The 23,582-nt window shown below is 37.6% G+C and overlaps 1 protein-coding gene across 1 annotated transcript in view; it reads left to right on the top strand.

Moving 5' to 3' along the window:
- NLK (nemo like kinase) overlaps positions 1 to 23,582 on the top strand; it is a gene marked incomplete at its 5' end in the record, with an annotated part of 154,245 nt that overhangs the window by 95,285 nt on the left and 35,378 nt on the right. The window contains one exon of the mRNA XM_079726102.1: positions 8,209 to 8,264. Coding sequence (XP_079582228.1) covers positions 8,209 to 8,264 — 56 coding nt within the window. The remainder of the gene's footprint in view (positions 1 to 8,208; positions 8,265 to 23,582) is intronic.

Here is a 23,582-nt window from a genome sequence, read left to right as displayed (position 1 = left end):
TAGAAAGTAACTGCTTATCTTTCATTCAGTTGGAACTGCCTAGCAATGTGTTTGTTTGTTTCAATAACTTTGAAAACATCATTCCAGTTGCTATTTTATGACTGTTTCCTGAAATTTTGGAAGTGATTTTAGAATGATGTCTGGTGCTTGCTTTGTTATTTATTTCTTGAATTTTCCTGAGTGAGTGCCACCCCAGCATCAAAGAGTACAAACCGTATGTACATTGTCAGAGACTCAAGTAAAGGGGTCCACAATAAATATTTTGAAGGTGGCATCAGAAATATACTTTCTAAGGGTTTCAATGGTTTATTCAAACTTATCTTGGCTTCTTTTATAAAGGAGGGGTGGTGTAATAGGCTGCTATCTGTATATGTTGCTGTCTTTGCTCATGACTCATTCCTATAGAGTAATTAAGTTACAAAGATAGTGTCAGAGTGAGTAGTGTAAGAAAAGAAACAAACTGCATTCTTGAAAATCACACATATTAAAACACAGCAACTACTGTTCGAGCTCCTGAGCTGTATCGTAAAAGAGTGCTTGTGATTTCTGTGGGAATGTTCAAAAGTGAGGCAAATAGTTGGAGATGGGACATCATGGCACCACTATTTTATACATAATGAATTTTTGCTGTGCACTGAGATCTACAAAAGCATCTCAGGGCCAGCATACCTGGTATGTGTGGAATGCCAATCTAAGAGGCAACTGGTATTTGATGTAGTTAAGACAACAGATGTTTATTAATTGTGTCCTGTGTGCAGAGTGCAGTGCTAGGTCATATGGAGAATACAAAAAAAAGTTCAAAACATTGTCCTTTTTTGAAGGAAGTGGACCAAGTGTTTAAGCATTTGTTACCAAGTGTCAGAAAATGTGTAGCTGCTTTACATATATTAATTTAATACTTAAAAGTCTCGTCAGATAGGGCTTATTATCCCTGCTTTACAGAGGAGGAAACCAAAGCTTAGAGTTAAGTAATTTGCCCAACGTCAAGGTGGCACAAGATTGAAGTCTAAATCTGTCTTGCTTCACGGCCCATATTCATTAATTCAGTAAACATTTATTGTGCACATCCTATATCCCTAAACTACATCAGCTTCTAGGGGTTTCTACCCTCAAGGAGTTTAGTAATGTGATACTGTGATAACAGTGCTGTGGGAGGACTGCCTGCATGGTTAAACATTAATACAGGACACTATGTGTTCTGCGCATAGTGAAAAGCTGGGCAACCAAACCTAAAAATATATTCGAATCACCAAGTGAGCCTTAAAAATGCAGATTCATGGGTTTCATCCCAGACCTACTACATTGTAATCTCTGGGGTTGAGACCCAGGTAGCTGTATTTTTTTAAAGCTTCTCAGGTGAAAGATGACAGACAAGTACTGTACTATTAAGAAAAAGAGAGTAATTGTCATGGACTTAAAATCTCAAAGATGCTTTAAACAGGGAGAAACCTTAAGATGAGCCTTTTGAGATTAACATTTGATTGAATAGAAGGAAAAGAAAGGAATGTCATGATGAAAATGGCATTTAGAAAGATTAACCTGGCTGTTGTAGGAAGGTTAGATTTTAATTTGGATGGCTTTTTATGTGTCAGAGAATAGCTGCAAAACCCTGGAAGCCTTTAGATTTTCTTTTGAACAGAACCTTCAAAGTCACTGTATCATATTCATTGATTTCAGGTGATCTGACTGATTGAGATACACATACATACACATGCACACACACGCACATTTTTTTCCTTAAAGGTTGTTCATCTTAAAGGGATAGGTTCTCCTTGATGTAGCAACTTAGAGAAACAGAAATGGGTTTAACTTTCTAAAGATTGATGTTGTTTAGGCCTCTCAGTAGTGTCTAGTCAGAATCTGAGCTATTATAAAATCTGACAAAATATTCTCTACTTTGCCCATCTGTGCACTTGTGCGTGTGTGTACATACACACACACACACACACACACAGAGTTGTCATTTTATCAGCATGGAAAAAGGATGACTGAGGGTTTTTTCATTCTTTGACAATCTGATGAATGCCATGAACCCTCTTTTGGAAAAATACATATACACATAATTTTTATGTCATTTTAGACTTTTACTAGTCCTTTAATGCCCATCCAGTGCCTCCTTAGGACCCATTGATTCCTGCTAAGAGCCCCTGTAGTAGAGTTCTTGGGTTTTTCTTGTCCTTAGGCAATAGCACTAAGCACACGGTAGGTAGTCAGTCTATTGAAGAGTAAGTGAGTGAGTGAAAGTGACAGGGAAAAAAAAATATGAAATCTCGGAGTCTGGAATGATAACCTCAGTGATCTCTCTGGGAGTTACTTTTTCCCAACCTTGTAGTTCTGGAGTAGAGGAGGCAAAAGAGGAGGTAGTGAAGGCAAAGGGGGATCCTTTGTTTTCCTCTGTATAGTCTGGCTGAACTCAAATAAGGCCTCTCTAGGTTCATAAGTAGGATAAAGAATCATACCAATAGGACCCTTCTCGGAACGCAGACAAGCTGTTTGGCTGCAGACGTTATTAATGCTAATGGGTCTGCTGCTAAGGAGTGTGAAAAGGCAAAGGATACTTAGAATAAGTTACTTATCAGTGGATTTGGTTTTGTGTGCTCTGTGCCTAAAATTTGTGGTACTCAGCAGATTCTTCATGCATTTAAAATAATACAGGCTCTTGTGTTCATGAATTGGAATACTCACTGTGGTTAATACCCATGTTCTTCCCAAGTTGAACTATGTATTCAGTGTAATCCCAAAGAGAATCCCAGCAGGGTTTTATGCGTGTGTGTGTGTGTGGAAACTGATAAACATTCTAAAGTTTATGGAAATGGAAAAGACCTAAAATACTCAAGACAATCTTGAAGAAGTTGAACAAAGTTGGAGATTCACACTTGAAACATGTGAAGCTATAATAATCAAGGCAGCACAAGGACAGAAAAATAGATTAATGGAACAGAGTCTATAAACTGAGATACATATACATGTCCACCTGATTTACAAGACAGGTGCCACTGCAATCCAGAGGGAAATGGATAGCCATTTCAATAAACAGGAATCAGGGACTTTCCTGGCAGTCCAGTGGTTAAGACTTCACCTTCCAATGCAGGGGGTGCGGGTTCAGTCCCCGGTTGGGGATCTAAGATCCCGCATGCCTTGTGCCCAAAAAACCAAAACATGAAACAGAAGCAATATTGTAACAAATTCAATAAAGACTTTTAAAAACAAACAGGAATCAATTAGATATCCATATGAAAAAAATCTACTTCTTGACATATACATAAATTAATTCAAAATGGACCATAGACTTAAATATGAAAAGTAAAATAACAAAGCTTCTGGAATAAAACATAGGAAAATGTCTTCATGACTTTGAAATAAGCAAAGATTTCTTAACTAGACAAGTAAAGCATTGACCTTTTTTTAAAAAAAGTGTTAAACAGGACACCATTAACATTAACATTAAAAATTAATGCTCATCAGAAGTTTAAGAGAATGAAAAGACAGACCTTAGGCATTATCCAACAAAAAACTTGTTTCCAGAATATATTATGTGATAGAACAAGTTTTTAAATAAATATTTAGCATTTGAGGAAGACCATTAGAAATAAATATTTTACTTGACATTTTTCAGACTGTAAATTCTGTATCTAAACATCATATATCTTATAAAGAGCTTCTACAAATCAAGAATTTTTTTTTTTTAATTTATTTTATTCTTTTTTTTTTTTTTTTTTTTTGGCTGCGTTGGGTCTTTGTTGCTGCGTGTGGGCTTTCTCCAGTTGAGGCGAGCAGGGGCTACTCTTCATTGTGGTGCGCTGGCTGCTCACTGCGGTGGCTTCTCTTGTTGCGGAGCTCGGGCTCTAGGCGCGTGGGCTTCAGTAGTTGTGGCATGCAGGCTGTAGAGCGCAGGCTCAGTAGTTGTGGCGCACGGGCTTAGTTGCTCCGCGGCATGTGGGATCTTCCTGGACCAGGGCTCGAACCCATGTCCCCTGCATTGGCAGGTGGATTCTTAACCACTGCGCCACCAGGGAAGCCCCAAATCAAGAATTTTTGCCCATCAGTAAAAGACTTAATCAAGAATTTCACATAAAAGGATAACCAAATGGCTAATAAGCATATGACAAATTGCTCAAAGTCGTTAGTCATCAGAGAAATGTAAATTAAGACTAGTGAGATACTACTATATACTCCCCAGAATAGCTTAAATAAAAGACTGACAATACCCAGTGTTGACAAGGATGCAAATCAGCTGAAACTCATCCTTGCTGGTGAGAATGTAAATTCCTAAAACCACTTAGGAAACCTGGCAGTTGCTGCTAAAGCTTAAATACACACCTGCCCAATGACCCAGCAGTTGTACTCTTTGGTATACTCAAGACAAATGACTGCATATATCTACCAAAGGACATGTACAAAAATGTTCATAGAAACTTTATCATGATACCATTTGGAAGCAACCCAAAAGTTTGCCAGCAGTACTCTGGATGAATACATTGTGTTAGTTCATATAATGGTATACTACACATCAATTAAAAGGATGAGGATCCACACATGGGTGTATCTCACAGGTGTAACAGTAAATGAAAGAAGCCATATACAAAGGTCTTCACTCATTATGATTCAATTTGTATAAAGTTCAAGGACAGGCAAAAGGAGTCTGTGGTGATAGAAATGAGAATAATCGTCACCTCTGAGCAGAGATGGGTTTTGACTGGAAAGGAGCAAGGGGTGCCTTGAAATCCTTAATTTCTTGATCTAGATTTTAGCCACGGAGTAAATATTTATCTTGTTATACACTTTGTATGTAAAAATTAATCAGATTCTACACTTAGGATTTGTATACTTTATTTTATATCTTACAACTCTATAAAAAATAGTAATAGTCGCTACTTGAAAGAACTTGAGATCTATACCGGTGGGGGGGGTGGTGAGAGAATGGGGAGGTGGGAGTTCCTTTGCTTAATTATGGGAATGCACTCTACAAACAGTTAAATTTTTAGTCTTTACATTTAGGATTGCGATTATTCACAGCAATTGTTTTTTTGATAAAGGATTAACTAAAAAAAACACTAAGCCGGGCTTCCCTGGTGGCGCAGTGGTTAAGAATCTGCCTGCCAATGAAGGGGACACGGGTTCGAGCCCTGGTCTGGGAAGATCCCACGTGCCGTGGAGCAACTGGGCCCGTGAGCCACACCTACTGAGCCTGCGCGTCTGGAGCCTGTGCTCCGCAACAAGAAAGGCTGCGACAGTGAGAGGCCCCGCGCACCGCGATGAAGAGTGGTCCCCGCTCTCCGCAACTAGAGAAAGCCCTCGCACAGAAATGAAGACCCAACACTGCCAAATAAATAAATAAATAAATTTATTTTTTTAAAAAAAAGACACTAAGCCATTAACTCATCATGTAACCAATTGATAGTGAATCTTCTAAGATCACAGAGGTTAAAATTCTAGAAAGCAGCTACTGAATGAGCTTTTGTCCAACTCTTAAGATTTGAGAAGTATGCTGAGACACTGGTAATGACTATTATTTAAGGATGTAGCTTTAGTTCATTTTTTAATTAAACAAGTCTGCTTGCTTTTTTTTGTATTTGAGATCCTCTGACGAGTCTGTGGTGTTTTGGGATACTTTGACTCTTTACAAGTCAAAGTCTTTACAAGGGTCCTCCTATTTACATCATAAGGCTAATCTCACGTACTTTATTCCCACAGATAGTAGAGGGGTTATAGAAGGACTTGGGCTTTTTAAATAGTGAGTCAGGCATGAAGTCTGGAGTTTGAAACTCTGCTACTATTCCTTCTCACTTGCTCATTTACACCACTTCTGAGATTCATGGATCATCTCTAATGGTCTAAGCACTGTTTTTTGCCACCTAGAAACACTGTGGAATGCCATCATCTGATAAACATTTTGAGGTGGTATAAAGAACAGGAGTATAAGACAACAGCCATTTCAAAAATTCCAGGCAGAGTTTAAAATATTGTACCTTCGAAGCTAAGAATCACAGCTAAATGCTTTGGTGCAAATGTCTAACCCTGTTTTATACGGCTTTTCTACAAAAAGCCTCATCAAATTTGGAGTAAGAAAGCCTCATTCTTCTCTATCAAGGTTTAAAATGTATGGTTGTCACTTTCCTTTAGATAACCTCTAATTATAGCAGATAGATTTGAAGTGTAAAATAGCTTTGTCTAATGGACGCTGTCACTCATTGCATTCTGTTTTCCCCCAAGACAGGATGTATGTTGTTCAGATACAGAGCTTAGAGTCCAAAAGATGTCAAGTAAAACATTAATTTTTAACTGCCTTCCACAAGCATCAAATATTCATGTTAAAATTTTTTCTATCACATAATGAGAAATGAATTTATGTGAATTTGTGACACTAGCTAATTATAGGTTTTTAAAAATATAGAAATGAAATAATTTATCTTTCATATGATAAAAGTTATTCTTTGAAGGAACTGGAAAATCTGTTATTTTCCATTTATACGAAGAGTCTAAGTATAAACATTTTAATTCAGAAAGGAAATATAGATATTCTTTATAAAACATCTAAACTATTTTAAAACCTTTATATTTAACTGGTTTTAAAGTGAGTGAAAGCTTTTTCAATACAGGAGGTTTTAGTTTAATTAAAAATTTTAAAGTGACAAACTCTTGGCTGAAAAAAGAATAACCTTTAAAATGAACAAGGTTCCTTCCATACATAAATTGCAAGGGGAAAAGAGAAAGAAATGGAAGAGAAATCTGTAGGTAAAACTTGAAAGACATAAATCAACCATAATATATAAATCTTCACCTCCTGATTTAGATTAACAAACTTTTTTTAAAAAAAGAAAATTAGAAATTTGAGCACTGGATATTTGATGGTATTGAAAAATGGTAAATTTTCAGATTTGATAATTGTACTTTTTTAAAGTTTTTATCTTTTAGAGATATTTACTGATGTATAGCTGAAATAAGTCTTGTATTTTCTTCAAAATTGTATAGGGAGTGTGGAGGGCATAGATGAAGCAAGAATGGTCATGTGTAGATAACTGCTAAGGCCAGGTCTTGATTACATGTGTATTCTTTATACTATTCTGCCCACTTTTATATGTTTGAAATTCTCCATTATAAAAAATGTTTTTTCTTAAAAAACTAAGCTCAGAAAATTTGAACTTGTACTACACAGTTTATTTCCTGTTAAATAATTTCTTCTATATCCTTTGAGCCTGGTATTTCTCATTAGCAAGATAGATTCAGATTCTTAGGTGTGACATCATAGATGGGGCTTAAAAGAGTAGATAAACAGCTGGTAGGGAAAGAAGGCCTATTTGTTTTGTTTCGATGGCAGAAGTTACATTGGTAGTGTGCTGCTTTTATAAAGGACTTGAATTTCAGATGCCTTAAAGTCTTTTTTTCCTACCCTAGTGACTTCTTTTTTTGTACTTGGAATAAGATCCAAAACATTTACCATAATTTAAAGAGACTTTGTGTGATATAACCCTGCCTTTCTCTTCTGTTTTATCCTAGTCTATTTTCTTCCCACCCACTATGTTCCATAAGCACTGGCATTTCTGTTTCTAGAATCTGCCTGGTTCTTTCTTGCCTCAGTGCCTTTACATTGCCTGACCAACACGTATTCACGCCTCAACTCTTAGAGTAGTTTTGCTTCAGGGAAGCTCTTTCTCCCACTCCTCTTTACTTTTTCCCTTCATAATAATAAATGTCACAATTATATTTTTGTGTAACTATTTGTTTAATGCCTTCCTCTCCCGTGGTCTCCAGAACAAGGATGATTATCAGTTTTATTCATCAGCTTTCCCCGAGAGCCTCCCACAGTACCTGCCAGATAGAATGCACTTAGTAAACATTTTTTGAACAGAGGAGTAAAGGAATGAATGGTAGATATGGCTCCTCATGCTCTTAGAGCAACACTGATTATTAAAAATTGGGCATTTCTTTCCAGCACTCTCCTGTGCAGGGGTTCTGGTAGCATGTAGTATAACCCAATTGCCTCTCTCATATTGGTGTAAGTAAAATTGTCTTTGACAGTGATTTTACAAAACGTGTCTTAATGTTTTAGACCATGTTTCTTGATTGATAAATTTCATTAATCTCAGTGTTCAGTTGTAACCAAGCCTAAAATCATTAATGAGTTAATAGTGTTTTTTGTATTTATGTCATATTTTGTTTCTTTTTTGTTTCTCTAAATTTGGCTTTTTTTTTTTTTCCTTTTCCCAGGTACTCTCTGCCCTTGACATACTCCAACCTCCACACATTGACTATTTTGAAGAAATGTATCCTAACCAGGGAATGTGAAAGAAGGGAGCAATTTTTTATTAATTTGTTCTTCTAGCATCTTCTGGGGTTCATGCCTTGAAGTGTATTAAATCTCATCCTTGCAGAAGTGGTTGAGTACCTGGAACCAGGTAATTTTGAAATCCCAAGTATCTGACAGAGCACAACATTATCAATATATCCTGAATGGTGATACCACAAAACAAGACTTTCTGAACAGATATTTCATTTAATCCCCACAGCCTTGTGAGATGGGTATTGCTATTCCCATTTTGCTGGTGAAACCATTGAGGCAGCTGTGTTATAGTAGAACTCAATAAAGTGCTCTTATCACTATACAACAACTGCCAATCAGTCAAGAAGGTAATACTGCCCTTTTATCCACCACTTGGGGTAAGGTGAAAATTAAAGAGAGCTCTTGAGTACTATAACTCTTGGTGATATTTTATCCCACCAGTTCTTTGTGGAACTAATCCCTTTGTGCAGTAAAGGGTTAACTCAGTGGACTTGGGGTGCTCCACCCCTGTATATTCCAAAGAAGAGACTGGCCCTTGACCAGCTCCTTGCTGATAGAGTGTCTTTGTATACCTCTTGGTATACAAAAATGAGATCTTGGGCCAGGCCAGATGGTTCTGACACACGCCTTTTTTTTTTTTTTTTTTTGCGGTACGTGGGCCTCTCACTGCTGTGGCCTCTCCCGTTGCAGAGCACAGGCTCCAGACTCGCAGGCTCAGCGGCCATGGCTCACAGGCCCAGCTGCTCTGCAGCATGTGGGATCTTCCCGGACCAGGGCACGAACCCACGTCCCCTGCGTCGGCAGGCGGACTCTCAACCACTGCACCACCAGGGAAGCCCTACACATGTTTTTCTTAAAAGTATAAAATTAATCTAAGAATAGAAGGATTGAGAAAGTTCTTTTCTCCTCAGCTATAGGTCAGTGGTAGCAACTGAGGTGAGAGCATTAAGGATTCCATTTCTTAGACTTCCTGAAGATTACCTGGCTCCTCACTGAAGAAAAGAAGGAAGCTGGTAAGATGGGGGCAGTACTTGTTTCATTCAGCAGAAGCAACTTTCTACACCTGGCCAGGAGCCACTTTCTTTATCCTTTTTGTTGGTGGGAAGGGCATCCACATACTAGAAGGCGTTCCTCTGAGTGGGTCATACTGTCTCTGCCTCTTTGGAAGTTAAGAAATTTTCTTTATTAAATAAGAATTTTACTGGATTTACAGGTATGTCAGGGGTCCCCAACATCACCCTTAGGGTTGATGATTCAGTGAAAGGACTCAAGGACCCAGGAAAGATATTCTACTCACAGTTACAGTTTATTACAACAAAAGGATATAGATTAAAATCAGCAAAGGAAAAAGGTACATAAGGCAGAGTCCAAGAGAAACCAGACACAAAGTTCCAGTTGTCCTCTCCCAGTGGAATTGCACAGAGTTTAATTCTCCCAGCAACAGTGTATGACAACACAGGTAAATGTTATTGGCCAGGGCAGCTCACCTGAGCCTTGGTGTCCAGGGTTTTTATTGGAGGTCAGTGAGCCTTAGGGACTGACCTTAGCAACTCAGCCTTCAGCCCTCCTCCCTTCTCCTCACCCAGAGGTTGAACTAATACAGCTGGACCAGGGCCCCAGGTGAACAAAAACAGGTGTTCACCATAAATCACATTGTTAGCATAAGCCATCTGGTATGGCCAAAGCATCAGGTATACTAAGACAATCATATGAGGCAGGATATTGCAAGAGTTCAGAGGTTATTTCCCAGGAGCCAGTCGGGGGCCAGTCCTAAAGACTTTTGGAATGTGTAGGTTTGGGGCAACCCAGATCTGCTGAGTTAACCCTTTACTGCACTCAGGCCATCTGTGGGGAAGGAATGTTTTCATGTAATTGGTGAATATGAGTATTTTAAACAAATGTCAAATATTTTTAGATTTTCTTCACTGAACTTAGCTAATTCATTATATCCATGTCTGTCTTATACTTCAAGCATGAATTGTTTACATCAGGCATTAATTTTTTGTACTTGGGTTTGTCATTCCTTTAAAAACCCTATGTGTGCTTTTATAAGCTAGGAGTTCTCAATCGCTTATTATTATAGGCCATAACTTGAGTCTGGGAGATCCTGGATTCATTATTATTTCAAATACTTGCAGAGCAGAGGAAATTTTAGCATAGTTATGGTTTAAAACCATGAGTGGTTGGTAGCTGATTTCAGCCCATTTCATTAGCTAGCAGAATGTTTCTATGAAATTCTTTCCCTAAAATTGTTCATGAATGTTTAAATTAAAAGCCTTTGTCATAAAATATTCATGGAACCCCTAGTACACCATTTACTTACATGTTTTACTTTTTTATTTAATTATTTACCTTCAGGTTAAAAGATGGACACCTGTGCTTTCACAGTAATTAGCTGGCTACAGATGGAAAAACCTTCAAACCTAAACCCCAATATTCTTTTTTTCTGTTATATAATTTTTAGCTATATGTAGAATGATACACAGAAAAAAGGTGTTTTCCAGTGGTGGTGCCATTTGGAAAGCACCAAATCCTGTTAACATAAAAAAGAATTAAACCTATAGCTTCTACAGGGTTATAAAGACTTTTTAGGAAGGCATGGTTTAGCTTGGGAAACAGAATACTAAAATTTTGTGTTTTAGAACAGCTATTAAATGGAAATGTAAGAAATGCCTTAGTTATTACATATATGCTCTGCCTGATTCTTCTAATATTCTAAATAGAAAGTTTTCTGTGTCCTATGCTTTTTAATACAAATAAATTTGTTGTAGTCAAAGCAAAAAAAAAGTTTTCCCCTCAGTTTCCCTCTGAAAAATAAGAAAACTTACTACCTACAACACAAAAATATGGAGGATTAATAGGATCTCAAGTTACTGTTTGATTTCAACTTAGTATATTATCCCTCTGTGCCAGCAGCTCCCGCTATAGTATCTCAAAATCATGGCATACACATTACACATTGTTTCAGACAGTGCTTTTTTCAAGTTGGAGGATTTTAGAATGGATAATATTTTGAATTTTAAATATATGATCTTGGAATTGTGCTTTGAAGAAACTATTTTTGAGGTCTGTTTGAGGCTCTTGTTTTAGGTAAGTTCTGTGTACACATATAGCTATTCATCTAATGGATGTTCTAATATTTAGTCGATAAAGGAGTCAGTTTATAGAGTCAAAAATATATATCATATTATTTAAGTTGTAAAGGGAAAGAAATAATCTTTAGTAATCTTCCATTGAACATACAGTACCATATCATTACACTTTTTTCTAAGACTAGAAAATTGGGATGTTACATTGCATATGTAAGTTTTTGCAAATAGTATTTTAAACCAGGTCTTTTTAAAACTAATTGAATAGTTAATATCATTTTCGAAAATCTGAGGTCTATAAACATTTTGATGTAATCAAGTGTCACGATCACAATAAGTATCAACATGGGTATCACACAGTTAATCATATGTTTTCCCCTAAAACTGTAATAAAAATGATTATATCAGTGCTCACCAAAGATTTAGCTTGGGTTTTGAAAGACCGTGCATCTTTAGATATTTCCTTAAGCAACTTTTAAAAAGACAGTGATTATAACTGTTTACAAATCTTCCTACAGGGTTCAACAGATGAGTCAGGTATGGAAAGAGCAATAAATTCTACTATGACCTCTGTATCTTTTAGCTTTTGTGTTTTCATAGTTTTAAAATCTAATATATACACCTAGAAAATATATTCTTTAATAATTAAGAAAGATTATATTTTTTCTGAATTGAGCTTTCAGCTTGTTAAAGGATTACATTATTCATTTTGCACTTTGAGTTCCTATTTGGAAATGTGTATGAAAGCAGTTTGGCATTTAATTACTTTGAGCCTACTGAAATTTCATCCAAGAGAAACAAGTTTCTAATTGTTTGATTGGAAAACATTTCTTATCATGCTTCCATCAGGATTCTGGACTCTGTAACATAAACAGGCCCCTTCCCAGAAAGTACTAGATGCCGACTGGATTAGAAATTAAAATTTGGCTTGCTTTGGGAAAAGCTTCTTTTTAACTTGAAACATAGTCTTAGCATTTTATGGAGAAGAATATGGATGGTACAGGTCTTCTGTGCTAGAAACAATTACAACCTAAAACCAATGGAAACAAGAAGTCTAACAGGATGACTATATATCCCAGTTTGCCAGGACTCCTGGATTTTACCTGATGTCCTGGTATAAATACTAAATAAGTTTCTCCTTTCACTTTCAGAAATGTCCGTTTGAATAATAGGTTTAGCTTGTGCAGGCAGTGTTTAAACTGGAATTTCTTGTCGTAAAGGCAGCGAGGGAACCTACACATCCAGTTCAGCCAGTTAAAGTCCTTGGTAGGCAATAATGTAATGCTATCACTTAAACTACTCCCAAATGCAGTAGTTTACTTGATAGTGTTAGTATACTATATTTTATATACACAATATGTCATTCCCTAGTGCTATGAAACAGCTCTATAACCCTCAGGGAATCTTAGGAGCCAGTGAAAAGCTAAGAACAAATAAAATAAAATGTGTATATGCATATGTAAGTACACTCTTTCTGCAACAACAGTACCAGCAAGGACCAGAAATCTACATTTTAGGAGTTTTGAAGATTCCCATATTGTTAGAATTTCCTCTTCATTTATTTGATAAGCATAAGCATCAACTATGTTCCTAGAACCAGGAATTTTTTTCTGTTTTGCTCACTGTTGTATTCCCAGCACTTAGAACAGTGCCTAACATATAGTAGGTGCTAAATAAATAAGATAGTCTCTGCCTTTCAAGTTTGTAGTCTAGTGGGGGATACAATCATGTAAGTAATAATTATAATATAGGTTGGAAAGTATAGTGATAGAAAAAAATCTACATATCCTGAGAGTGTTGAGGATCTGATTTTTTACTCTTTCTCATTTTAGTTTCCAAGCTGATTACTTGAAAAGCATATGATGATTTAAAACAAAAACTTTCACTTACCCACTGTCACCAATTCTGGCTCCTTAGCCCTGAAGCCTAGGACAGAGACACAGAAAGACAAAACCAAGGAAGAGTTAGCAGAACAATCCAAGAACAGCAAAATTTCTGACTTTAACCACCTTAGTATCTGCTGACTCTTTGGCTCTTTAATTTTTTAAAATTTAGTGTGTCAGGCATTGTTCTAAATACCTTTATCTCCATTTTAAAAATGAAGAAACTGTAGCTCAGAGAGGTAGATAACTTGATCAAGGTCACTTAAAAATGATAGAGCTGGGATTTGAACCCATGTTGACTGGTCCAGTGGGCCAAGAGTGCTCTTAACCCACTGATGCCTCTTAATGTTTTCCCTCAAGAACAATGTTTCCCTCAAGTCTATGGGGTGAGATAAGATGTAAAGAAAAAACTATTATATATGGTAGAATGTGCCAAAAGAATATAGACAGGTGATGTGGGACTTTAAAAGAAAACACAAGACTTCGTGGAGGAAAAGACATTTCAGTTGAGTATGGAAGGATGAGAAGGATTTGGATGGGTAACATTGAGGAGGGTGGATGTTCCAAATGGAGGGAGTAAGTATTAGCATCTTTTAGGGAATGACTAGAGTTTAGAATGTACGAATAATGAGAAATTAAGCTAGTTAGGGCCAAGTCATAGAGAGCCTTGAATGTTGAACTAAGGAAATTCATCTTTATTCAGTAGGCATTTTAGGGTGAGGTGTGGTGAGGAATGACGGAATTGGAAGCGTACTTTATAAACTTAACAAAGAATTTCTGTTTGGGTGATGAGAAAGTTCTAGAATTGGATAGTGGTGATAGTTGCATAACACTGTGATTGTGCTTAATGCCACTGAATGGTGCACGTAAAATTGGTTAAAATGGTAATTTTTATTATGTATATTTTACCAAAAAAAATTTTTTAATTAAAAATATCTTAACAAGGACCTGACTTTGGGGGCTGAGAGGCAGTGACTGCTGTGCACAATATAGTGAAAGGACAGAAGGATTTTTGGCAACTGATTGGGACTTCTTTAGCCATGTACTCAACAGCCTAGGTTGTCGAGTTGATGGCTGGTTGGGTATTTACAGAGGCAAGACAAGGAAATGAAGAAATCTGAGGGGCTGCTTAGAACATTACAGAATGGCTGGCCACATCGGTAGAGAAGCAATTGAAATCAGAAGAGGACTTGGCGTACTCTGAGAAAGGGGAGAGGCAAGATCCAAAGACAGATGTTGGGATGACAGCAAATAGCAGGCTCAGCAGGAGTAGTTGTGTGGTTTGAATATGGAGATTATTCTAAGAAAGGAAGAACAAGTTGTAGTACCTTCAAGATCTAAAGCCACGCTTTGAAGTGGATGAAGTAGAATAATAATGAAAGTCTTTAGAGTTCAGATGGTTGAGAAACTGAGGGGTAGAGAGAATCTCTACCCTGGCTGCACATCACATTCACCTAGGGAACTTAAAAAAAAAAAAAAAGAAAAGAAATGAACAGACCCTGCATCCCAGAGATTTTATATATATATATACACACACACACACACACATACATACATACATACATACATACATACATACATACATACATATATTCTTTTTCATAATCTTTTCCATTATGGTTTATTACAGGATATTGAACATAGTTCCCTGTGCTGTACAGTAGGACCTTGTTGTTTATCCATTCTATATAGAATAGTTTACATTTGCTAGTCCCAAGCTCCCAATACAGCCCTCCCTCACCCCACTTTCCCTTGGCAACCACAAGTCTGTTCTCTATCTGTGGGTCTATTTCTTTTTCGTAGATAAGTTCATTTGTGTCATATTTTAGGTTCCACATATAAGTGATATCATATGGTATTTGTCTTTCTCTTTTGGACTTACTTCTAGTACAGTAATCTCCAGGTCTATCCATGTAGCTGAAGATGGCATTATTTCATCCTTTTTTATGGCTGAGTAATAGTCCATTGTGTGTGTGTGTGTGTATACCACATCTCCTTTATGCATTCATCTGTCGATGGCCGTTTAGATTGTTTCCATATCTCGGCTATTGTAAATAGTGCTGCTGTGAACATGGGGGAGGGGTGCGTGTATCTTTTTGAATTATAGTTTTGTCGGGATATGTGTCCAGGAGTGGGAGAGTGGGATTGCTGGATCATGTGGCAACTGTATTTTTAGTTTTTTAAGGAACCTCCATACTGTTCTCCATAGTAGGTGCCCCAGCTTACATTCCCACCAACAGAATAGGAGGGTTCCCTTTTCTCCACACCCTCTCCAGCATTTGCTATTTGTAGACTTTTTAATTACGGTCATTCTGACCAGTGTGAGGTGGTGCCTCATGGTAGTTTTGATTTGCATTTCTCTAATAATTAGCAATGTTGAGCACCAGAGATTCTGATTTAATTGGTTTGAGTTGGATCCTAGGCATCAGTCAGTTTGTTTTTTAAACTTCCCTCCAGTGAACTTAATGTGGCCTCGGGGTTGGGATCCACTAGACTAAAGCACTGGAATGATTCTCAGTATGAATGTTGAAGTTACCAGTGACCACCTGGGAGAATTTGAATACGCAAATGTAAACTAGCTTTTTGTGTCATGTAGCTAAAATCAGTATTGTTGTATAGGCTGCTAGAAAAGACAAGGATGAGAGAATGTGGAATGTGGAATTAGCTTCTGTTGTGTATTTTTTAAGAGGTTTTTGAGCATAGCAGTGGGACCAACCATAGCCTGGAAAGGGTAGGATAAAAGAAGGCAGCTTACTCCTTCTCTACTTATCAGCTTTTTTTTTTTTTTTTTTAATTTATTTTTGGCTGTGTTGGGTCTTTGTTGCTGCTTGTGGGCTTTCTCTAGTTGAAGCGAGCAGGGGCTACTGTTCGTTTCCGTGCGAGGTCTTCTCATTGCAGTGGCTTGTCTTTGTTGCAGAGCACGGGCTCTAGGAGTGTGGGCTTCAGTAGCTGTAGCATGCGGGCTCAGTAGTTGTGGCTCGTGGGTTCTAGAGTGCAGGCTCAGTAGTTGTGGTACACAGGCTTCGTTGCTCCACAGCATGTGGGATCTTCCCGGACCAGGACTCGAACCCGTGTCCCCTGCATTAGCAGGCAGATTCTTAACCACTGCGGCCACCAGGGAAATCCTGTTCCTTGGCTCTTAATGTCTGGGTTTGTGTATACGTGCATTTATGTGCTTTGAAGGGCTGTGATGATGGAAGATTAGTAATCCCAGGCTCTACCACCTACATTTGACAGACGCAGAAGCTTGCCTTTGCCTTCTCTAGGGTACTTTGGGAAGAAAAGAGCTGAGGTTTGAAATAACGTAATATTTTCTAGGATGCTTTTTCTGTTTCATTGCATTTGTGGTTATAGCCTTAGTGACAAGGACTCAGCCAACAGAATTTTCTGGGCCATGACAGGGGATGTAAATGACAACTTTCCAGGGTTTTTTTCTTTTTTTCCAGTGGTAGAATAGACTTCTTTTTCTTTTTTTAGTCAATTTTAAATCGCAAATTAAAGGTAGTTTTTATTTTTTGATTTTTGATATTCTATACAACAAATTAGTTACCTTAAAAAGAAGAGGAATTTGCCTTAGCCTGGGAAAGAGATTGTTATATTCAAACATTTTAACACCGTGACCTTTTATTCCATTGATTTCTATAGAGAAGCACCGGCATGCTTCATAAAAGGTCAGTGATTCTAATTGAAGCACACACCAATTTTTTTCTGGTTGCAAAGACGCCCATGGTTTTTGTTGCAAAGAAGATGATGAGATTTAGGGCTGACCATTTGTTACCAGAGAAAGCAATTTTTTCTGTGATGCATTGCCATTTTTCTTTCACATGGAAAGCATTGTTTGAAATCAACAATACCCATAAACCAGATTTTCATTATCCATGCTATTTAATGCCCTCGTTTTTATTTCATAGGCAGTTATATATCTGAGATCGAGGTTGAAATTTCCCTCCTCTGTGGACCTGATTTTGGAAGAAAAAAATGTGAGGAAAAGGATACTGTTAAGTCTCCCATATTTATGGTTGTGAGATTTTTCCTTCCAACAGGAATGGCAGGATTTCAGAATTAGTGCTTAATGTGAGTTTAAGAATATTTTAACTGTCATTCTTGGACTTTTCATATAAGAGAATCTGTGGCTCCAGGAATCAGACCTGGGTATCTACATACTATAGTTTATTAAACCAAAAATTCACCATGTCCTTTTGGAAAAATCACCTGATTTTCATATTTGTTTTAACTCATATTGCATAAAGATGAAGACTTTAAAACAAATAGTTGTAAAACTGTTGACCAACATGGATGGCTCCTACTTGATAAATATTTAATATTGTAAGATTTCTTTTTTATAATTTGGCTTAGTGTTGGTCTCTGTCCAAAATGAAATGGAAGAAAGAATTGTCCAGTTTTTAATATCTGAAGTCAGGGATTAAAATTGTGTTTTCAAAGCTTTCTGTCTATATTCATTCTGTAGGAAATAATTTGATACAGCAGGTTCTCCATTTTCTTCTCCCAACCCAGCTAAACCAGTTAAATACCCTTATTTTGCTATCTGAAGGCTTTTAATGCATCATTAATAGTTTCTCATACAACCTCAGTTGCTGATTGCAAATAGAACATTAAATGTGTTCTCAGACTTCAATTCAGTTAAGCAGACAGGTCAGCCGCTGTAGTTCAGAACTCTAGGTGGCCAGAGTTTTTGAAGCTGATAGGTAGTTTTTTTACATAAGACCACATCACAGATTTTCACATATATGCACAACTTGAGCTGTCCAGAAGGGTTAGCTCTCTATTATTAAAGTACTTATATAGCAGTGCTTTCTTATGAAATATTTGCATAGCCCTTATCAATAGCAGTCATTTATTCATAAGAGTTTATAAATTCCCCTGGTTTTTACTGACTGTAGAAGCTGGGTAATGAATCAGCTTTATTCTCTTTTGTCTGAGAGTTGGAAACAATATAAGTTATAGACTGATTGGCAGGCCTGAACATGGAAATATGGAAAATTGGCCTTCATTACATATTCTTAGAGGATGGTTATATTAGGAAATTGACCACCACGTATCTCCCTTTCTTCTCCTTACAAAGCCTTGGTGGCTCCTCCAATACATGTTCTTGATGTTGGAGCCTAAATAACTGCACTCTGAAATCAGTGCCATCCCCACTCCTTCTGCTTGCCATACTCTCATCATCCGTTAGTTCTGCTGCCTGACAAGAGCAGTCTTGAGTTTGGTGACTTACTATCACATCATGGAATGGGAACAAGCTCCTTATCCTCTGTTTATTTCAAAATCTTTATCATCAGTTCAGGGCCGACCTAGTCAGCATTCTGCTAGCTTGAGGTAATAGAAAATCTACCATAGTGGCAAAGAGCATGGAGTCTGGAACCAGACCACCTAGATTTGAATCGCAGCTTTGCCTCTTACTACCTGTGTTTTCTGGGTTTTTTTGGTTTTTGGTTTTTGGTTTTTGGCTGCGTTGGGTCTTTGTTGCTGCGCACAGGCTTTCTGTAGTTGTGGCGAGCAGGGGCTACTCTTTGTTGTGGTGTGCAGGCTTCTCATTGCGGTGGCTTCTCTTGTTGCGGATCACGGGCCCTAGGCTTTCAGGCTTCATCAGTTGTGGCATGTGGGCTCAGTAGTTGTGGCTCACAGGCTCTAGAGTGCAGGCTCAGTAGTTATGGTGCACGGGCTTAGTTGCTCCACGGCATGTGGGATCTTCCCGGACCAGGGCTCGAACCCGTGTCCCCTGCATTGGCAGGTGGACTCTCAACCACTGCGCCACCAGGGAAGCCCAACCTGTGTTTTCGTGGGCAAGTTACTTAACCTCTCTGTGCCTCAATTTCCTGGTTAATAAAATGAAAATTATAACAGTACCTACCTCATAAAGTTATTTTGAGGAATAAATTGGGATAGTTAAATAGACTTAGAACAGTACCTGGCACTTAATAAGTGCTATAAAAGTAGTAAGGGAAGGCCTTACAGAGGAAGTGAAGCTAGAAGACAATAGGAACTCCTATGAACTTTGTGATGCAAACAAAGTGCGCCAAGCCAACTACCAACAGATGGCATTAGCAAGTACTCATCACAAACAAATGGACTTTCATAATGGCCTGTCAGTAACAAACCGAGCCTAATTATAGAAAGATTTTTTGTCTTAATAAGATGTGAGCTGTTAATGAGGAATGGGTTGTCAACCTCAGTACCTCATATTCCCTTACGTGATCTCCTCTTACCAGAAAATATATTCTATATACAACTCGCTAGCAGCTCCAAGCCTTCCATCCAGACTGCATCCACATTATATCTTTCTTACTACTTTTTCTTTTTCCATTACCTTAACCAAACCTTTCTTATTAATTAGAAAGATAAGACCTAACCTCCTCCTTCAACCTACAGTCCCAGAACCACTCCCCTTGTTATGCCCTAAAGTAGTGGTCACATCTCCTCGTAGTAGTCCCTTCCTGACTGCACAAAGATTATCTCGGCATTAGTGTACTAGCAAATCCTGAGGTTGTTTTAAAAGAACTGTTTAAAGTTCCAGCTCACAGTTGGAATTTTTTTCCCTCTGCTTTGAAGAGAGTCACTATAGTCAGAGCAACTTATTCATACCAGCTCTTTGAAACACATGTGTTTCAGGTGAAGCCAAAAAAAGTCTAAAGCTAGAATCTAGTCTTTTCACCTCTATTACAAAATAAATAAACCTCTAAAACTTCCCAGCTGGTGGGAATGAAATGCTGTCAGACTTCCCAACTAATAGAGGGTAATAATGAATAACAACAAAGCCATACCTAAATAACCCCATTATCATTCTCTTGAACTGGTTAACCTTCTGATTATTAGCCTCTTGACACACTTAATTCAGGTATGAGAGCTTAGGGATGCTCGTAGGACTATTTATTTGATCTTTTTGTCCTATCCCACTGTTCTGACTTTATTTCTATTTTTTAAGGTTGGTAGACACCAGGGAGGCATGTGTTACATGCCCAGAGGTTTCAGAAGCCACTAAATATATCAGACCTGCCTTAATTGGAGGATATGGGAAGCAGTGGGGCTTTTAGCCACTTCATAGACCAGCTGAGTCTCCAGCTACCAACTCAATTTATTTGAGAGCAGTACGTCAAGGAACTTAATAGACCTACAGTGCACTAGCACAAATCTGTATTTTAGCTGGAGTACAATTTATTTATGTACTACTTATTATATTGGTTTTACGTCTGTATAATATATGAATGTCATTATTAAAAATTAAGAGCGCCTAATTGTTGGTGATAGGTTTAATAATTGTGTGTTTTATTGACAGTTTTCCTCTTACTACTACGTCACTTAGAGGTGGCAAGAGAACCCAGATGGTAGATAATAGGATTAGGTTGAAGTGGCATTTTTCCAAAGGAAATATGATATGCATGAGCCAAGCAGAGTTTTGTTTCATGTGTGTGTTGTTTGGATATGTGGAATACTAATCAATCAGTTAGGGGAAACCAGTATGATAGCTAATTTTTACCACCCTGAGCTCAGACTGAGAAACTCTTCAGGTTACTAGAAGCCCTTTACCAAAACCAGGAGTCCCCTGTGTGGAGCTCTCACAGAGATTAACACTTTTAATTGCTCCCTTGAGTTTCCAGTCTGTCCAAAACCAACCCTAGTTCTTTCTCAAAAGTAATACGCAGTACGCCCTGTAGAAAACTTTTCTTGGTCTAAGAAAAGGGTTTTTGTCCTCTTATGAAGGAATGTGACTATCACGAATGGACGTACTGTTTTTTGGTGCCAAGAAAACTAATACATGAGACCCCGTTAATAAGAAGTGAATATAATTTTCCTTTTCAGCAGTAATATCCTTTTGAGATTATGATCTTTCTTTTTAAGATCAGTACCTTAAAAGAGCTTTTTAAATTGGTTGCCTGTTTTGTATGTGTGTGTGTTTTTTTGTTTTTTTTTTTTACTTATTTCCTTTGGCTTTTTCTTAGGGTGGGGGGGGATGTTAGGAGGAGATAAGAACATAGTCACATGTGTTCTTCCCATAACAGTGGTGATGATGGTAGCAGCAGCTTCCATGTAATCACTCTTCCCTTTGTGCCAGGCATTTATATGTGATTCACATACAACATCTAAACCCGGCAGTAACCCTGTGTAGTAGGTATCGTTGTGCCTCTTTCTTTGTTTTTATTTTCATTGTGCCTCTTTTATAAAAGTAAAAACAAACTCAGAGAAGTTATTTAACTTGCCTAATGTTACCAAGCCAGTAAGTGACCGAGTCGAGATTCTAACCTGGTCTTCGATTCCAAAGCCTACACCACACTGCCTAAACCCGTTTAACTCCTCATTTTAAAAATATGCTCTCTTTCTTCTTAAGTAGAATTATTTTGTTCACCTTTTTTGAGGTTTCATCTTTTGAAAGACAGAGCACAGGTCAAGAACAAAAGCTGGGATTTGGCAGCAACTCCTCTGTGTACCAGCTAAGACCTCTGGCTAGTTCCTGCACCTCTGTAAACCTCTTCACTTATTTGTGTAATGGGAATCATAATAGGACTTACTTAGAGTAATTAGGGGTAGATGAGGCAAATTAAGTTTAAGCTGGAAGTCTGACACATAGAAAACTCTCAATAAATATCAGCTATTTTTTTTTTTTTGATCAAGCTTCTGTGGCTGTGTACATTAAAATCTTTTTGCTTCCTTCTTGTTTTCTCTACCTGATTTTTACACATCAATCTCAGGCTTCTTCTAATCTCTTGAATGTTGCCTTGCATTCATCCATCTTTTTTCTCTGTTTTGTCATTGAGTTAGCATGCTCTCTACACCCACTTGGTACCTAGTCAGTATTTATTGATGTGAATGATGGTGGTTAAACAAAGATGCTGTTGGCACCAGTCCTGCAGCCTCTGAGACTGCCTGAGTAATCATGACTCCTAAAAACAGAAAAGGACTCAATCATCTTACTCATAATTGAAGGTCAGAATTTGATGTCAGCATTTGTTTCTGTGCTGATTATATAGCTTTTTCTGCAGAATTACTTGACAGTTGGAGTAGTTAGGCTTTCTGGCATGAGGCTGATTATCATGCATTCTTAAATGACTTCCTAAAATAAATGCAGCATCATAAAGGTGGGTTAAACAAATATTGATTGCAGTACAGATTTGTTTTAATTGGAGCAAGAGGTCAGGGGAGGCTTACCATTGAGGGGTAGTTGACTGCCAGGCTCTATCCATCTACATTAGTTCCTAGTCATCTTGCCCATAATCCTTTCTTGCATCAAAGAAAATTGTACAAAACTGTTTTTAATCCTAAACACTCCTCCCTTTTCTCTGCCTTTCTGGTATCTCTAATACATTCCTACCTCATTTCTTTGATTGATCCTCAGAAGATTTCTTATTTTTGCTTTTTTCTGCTTCAACCTCTGTTCTCCATGAACACATTTTATTCCTCAGCAACCCCTGTGGGAGTCTAGCAGGGTGTCCTGCATATTATATTTAGGCTCTATGCACTAACAACTCAGCTCTTGACACTGATGTGCATTATTCTAAAGAACATCATATCAGTAAGGTTGAATTTATAACTCATGGTTATAAATGACATGCTTCCATAATTTCAAAATCCAGATTTTTTTTAATAAAAGAAAGAATGGGAAAAAAATTAATAAAAAAATTAAAACTTTGTGCAAGAAAAAAAAGATTGTAACCAAAAGCAAAATTAACACCCCATCTGTGGCAGATTTCATTTAGTAGAGACTTGTTTATTTCTTACCATATCTAATGTAATATAATATATAAACTTATATTTTCAATTTAGATCTCCCACCAAAGCCTGTCCTATATTTCCAGCAATCTCTTGTTCAGAGATTTTTCTAGTTCAGTTTTTTTTTTCTTTTTTTCCCATTTTCTTCTCAAGGACTACTAGCCCAACCCTCTACCCTACCACACACAAAAAGTTAGCTGGGACTTCTTTATATGTACACAGACGTGTGCGCACGTGAATTTTTAAAATTCTCCTTATCCGTTAAAAAAAAATAGGGAATATGAAGCTATGCAGGTAAGCATACATGATTCATAGGTACAGAAAAATGTTTATTGAATTGTCAATTTTAGCTTTGTAATTTGACTAAGAAGGGTGGAAGAGGACTTCCCTGGCAGTCCAGTGGTTAAGACTCCACCCTTCCAATGCAGGGGGCGTGGGTTTGACCCCTGGTCGGGAAATTAAGATCCCACATGCCACACGGAGTGGCCAAAAATAAATTAAAAAGAAAAAAAGAAAAAAGGGTGAAAAGAATAAGACTTGAAGGAAGTAACTCAGGAGGTAGAAAGAGACAGAGGCAAAGAACGTATAAGGTAGAAAAACTTGCCT

Source organism: Hyperoodon ampullatus (genome assembly GCF_949752795.1).
Source record: "Hyperoodon ampullatus genome assembly, chromosome: 19".
Lineage (NCBI taxonomy): Eukaryota > Metazoa > Chordata > Mammalia > Artiodactyla > Ziphiidae > Hyperoodon > Hyperoodon ampullatus.
The sequence above is the reverse complement of the archived record's forward strand: the minus strand, read 5'-3'. Positions and strand labels throughout refer to the sequence as shown.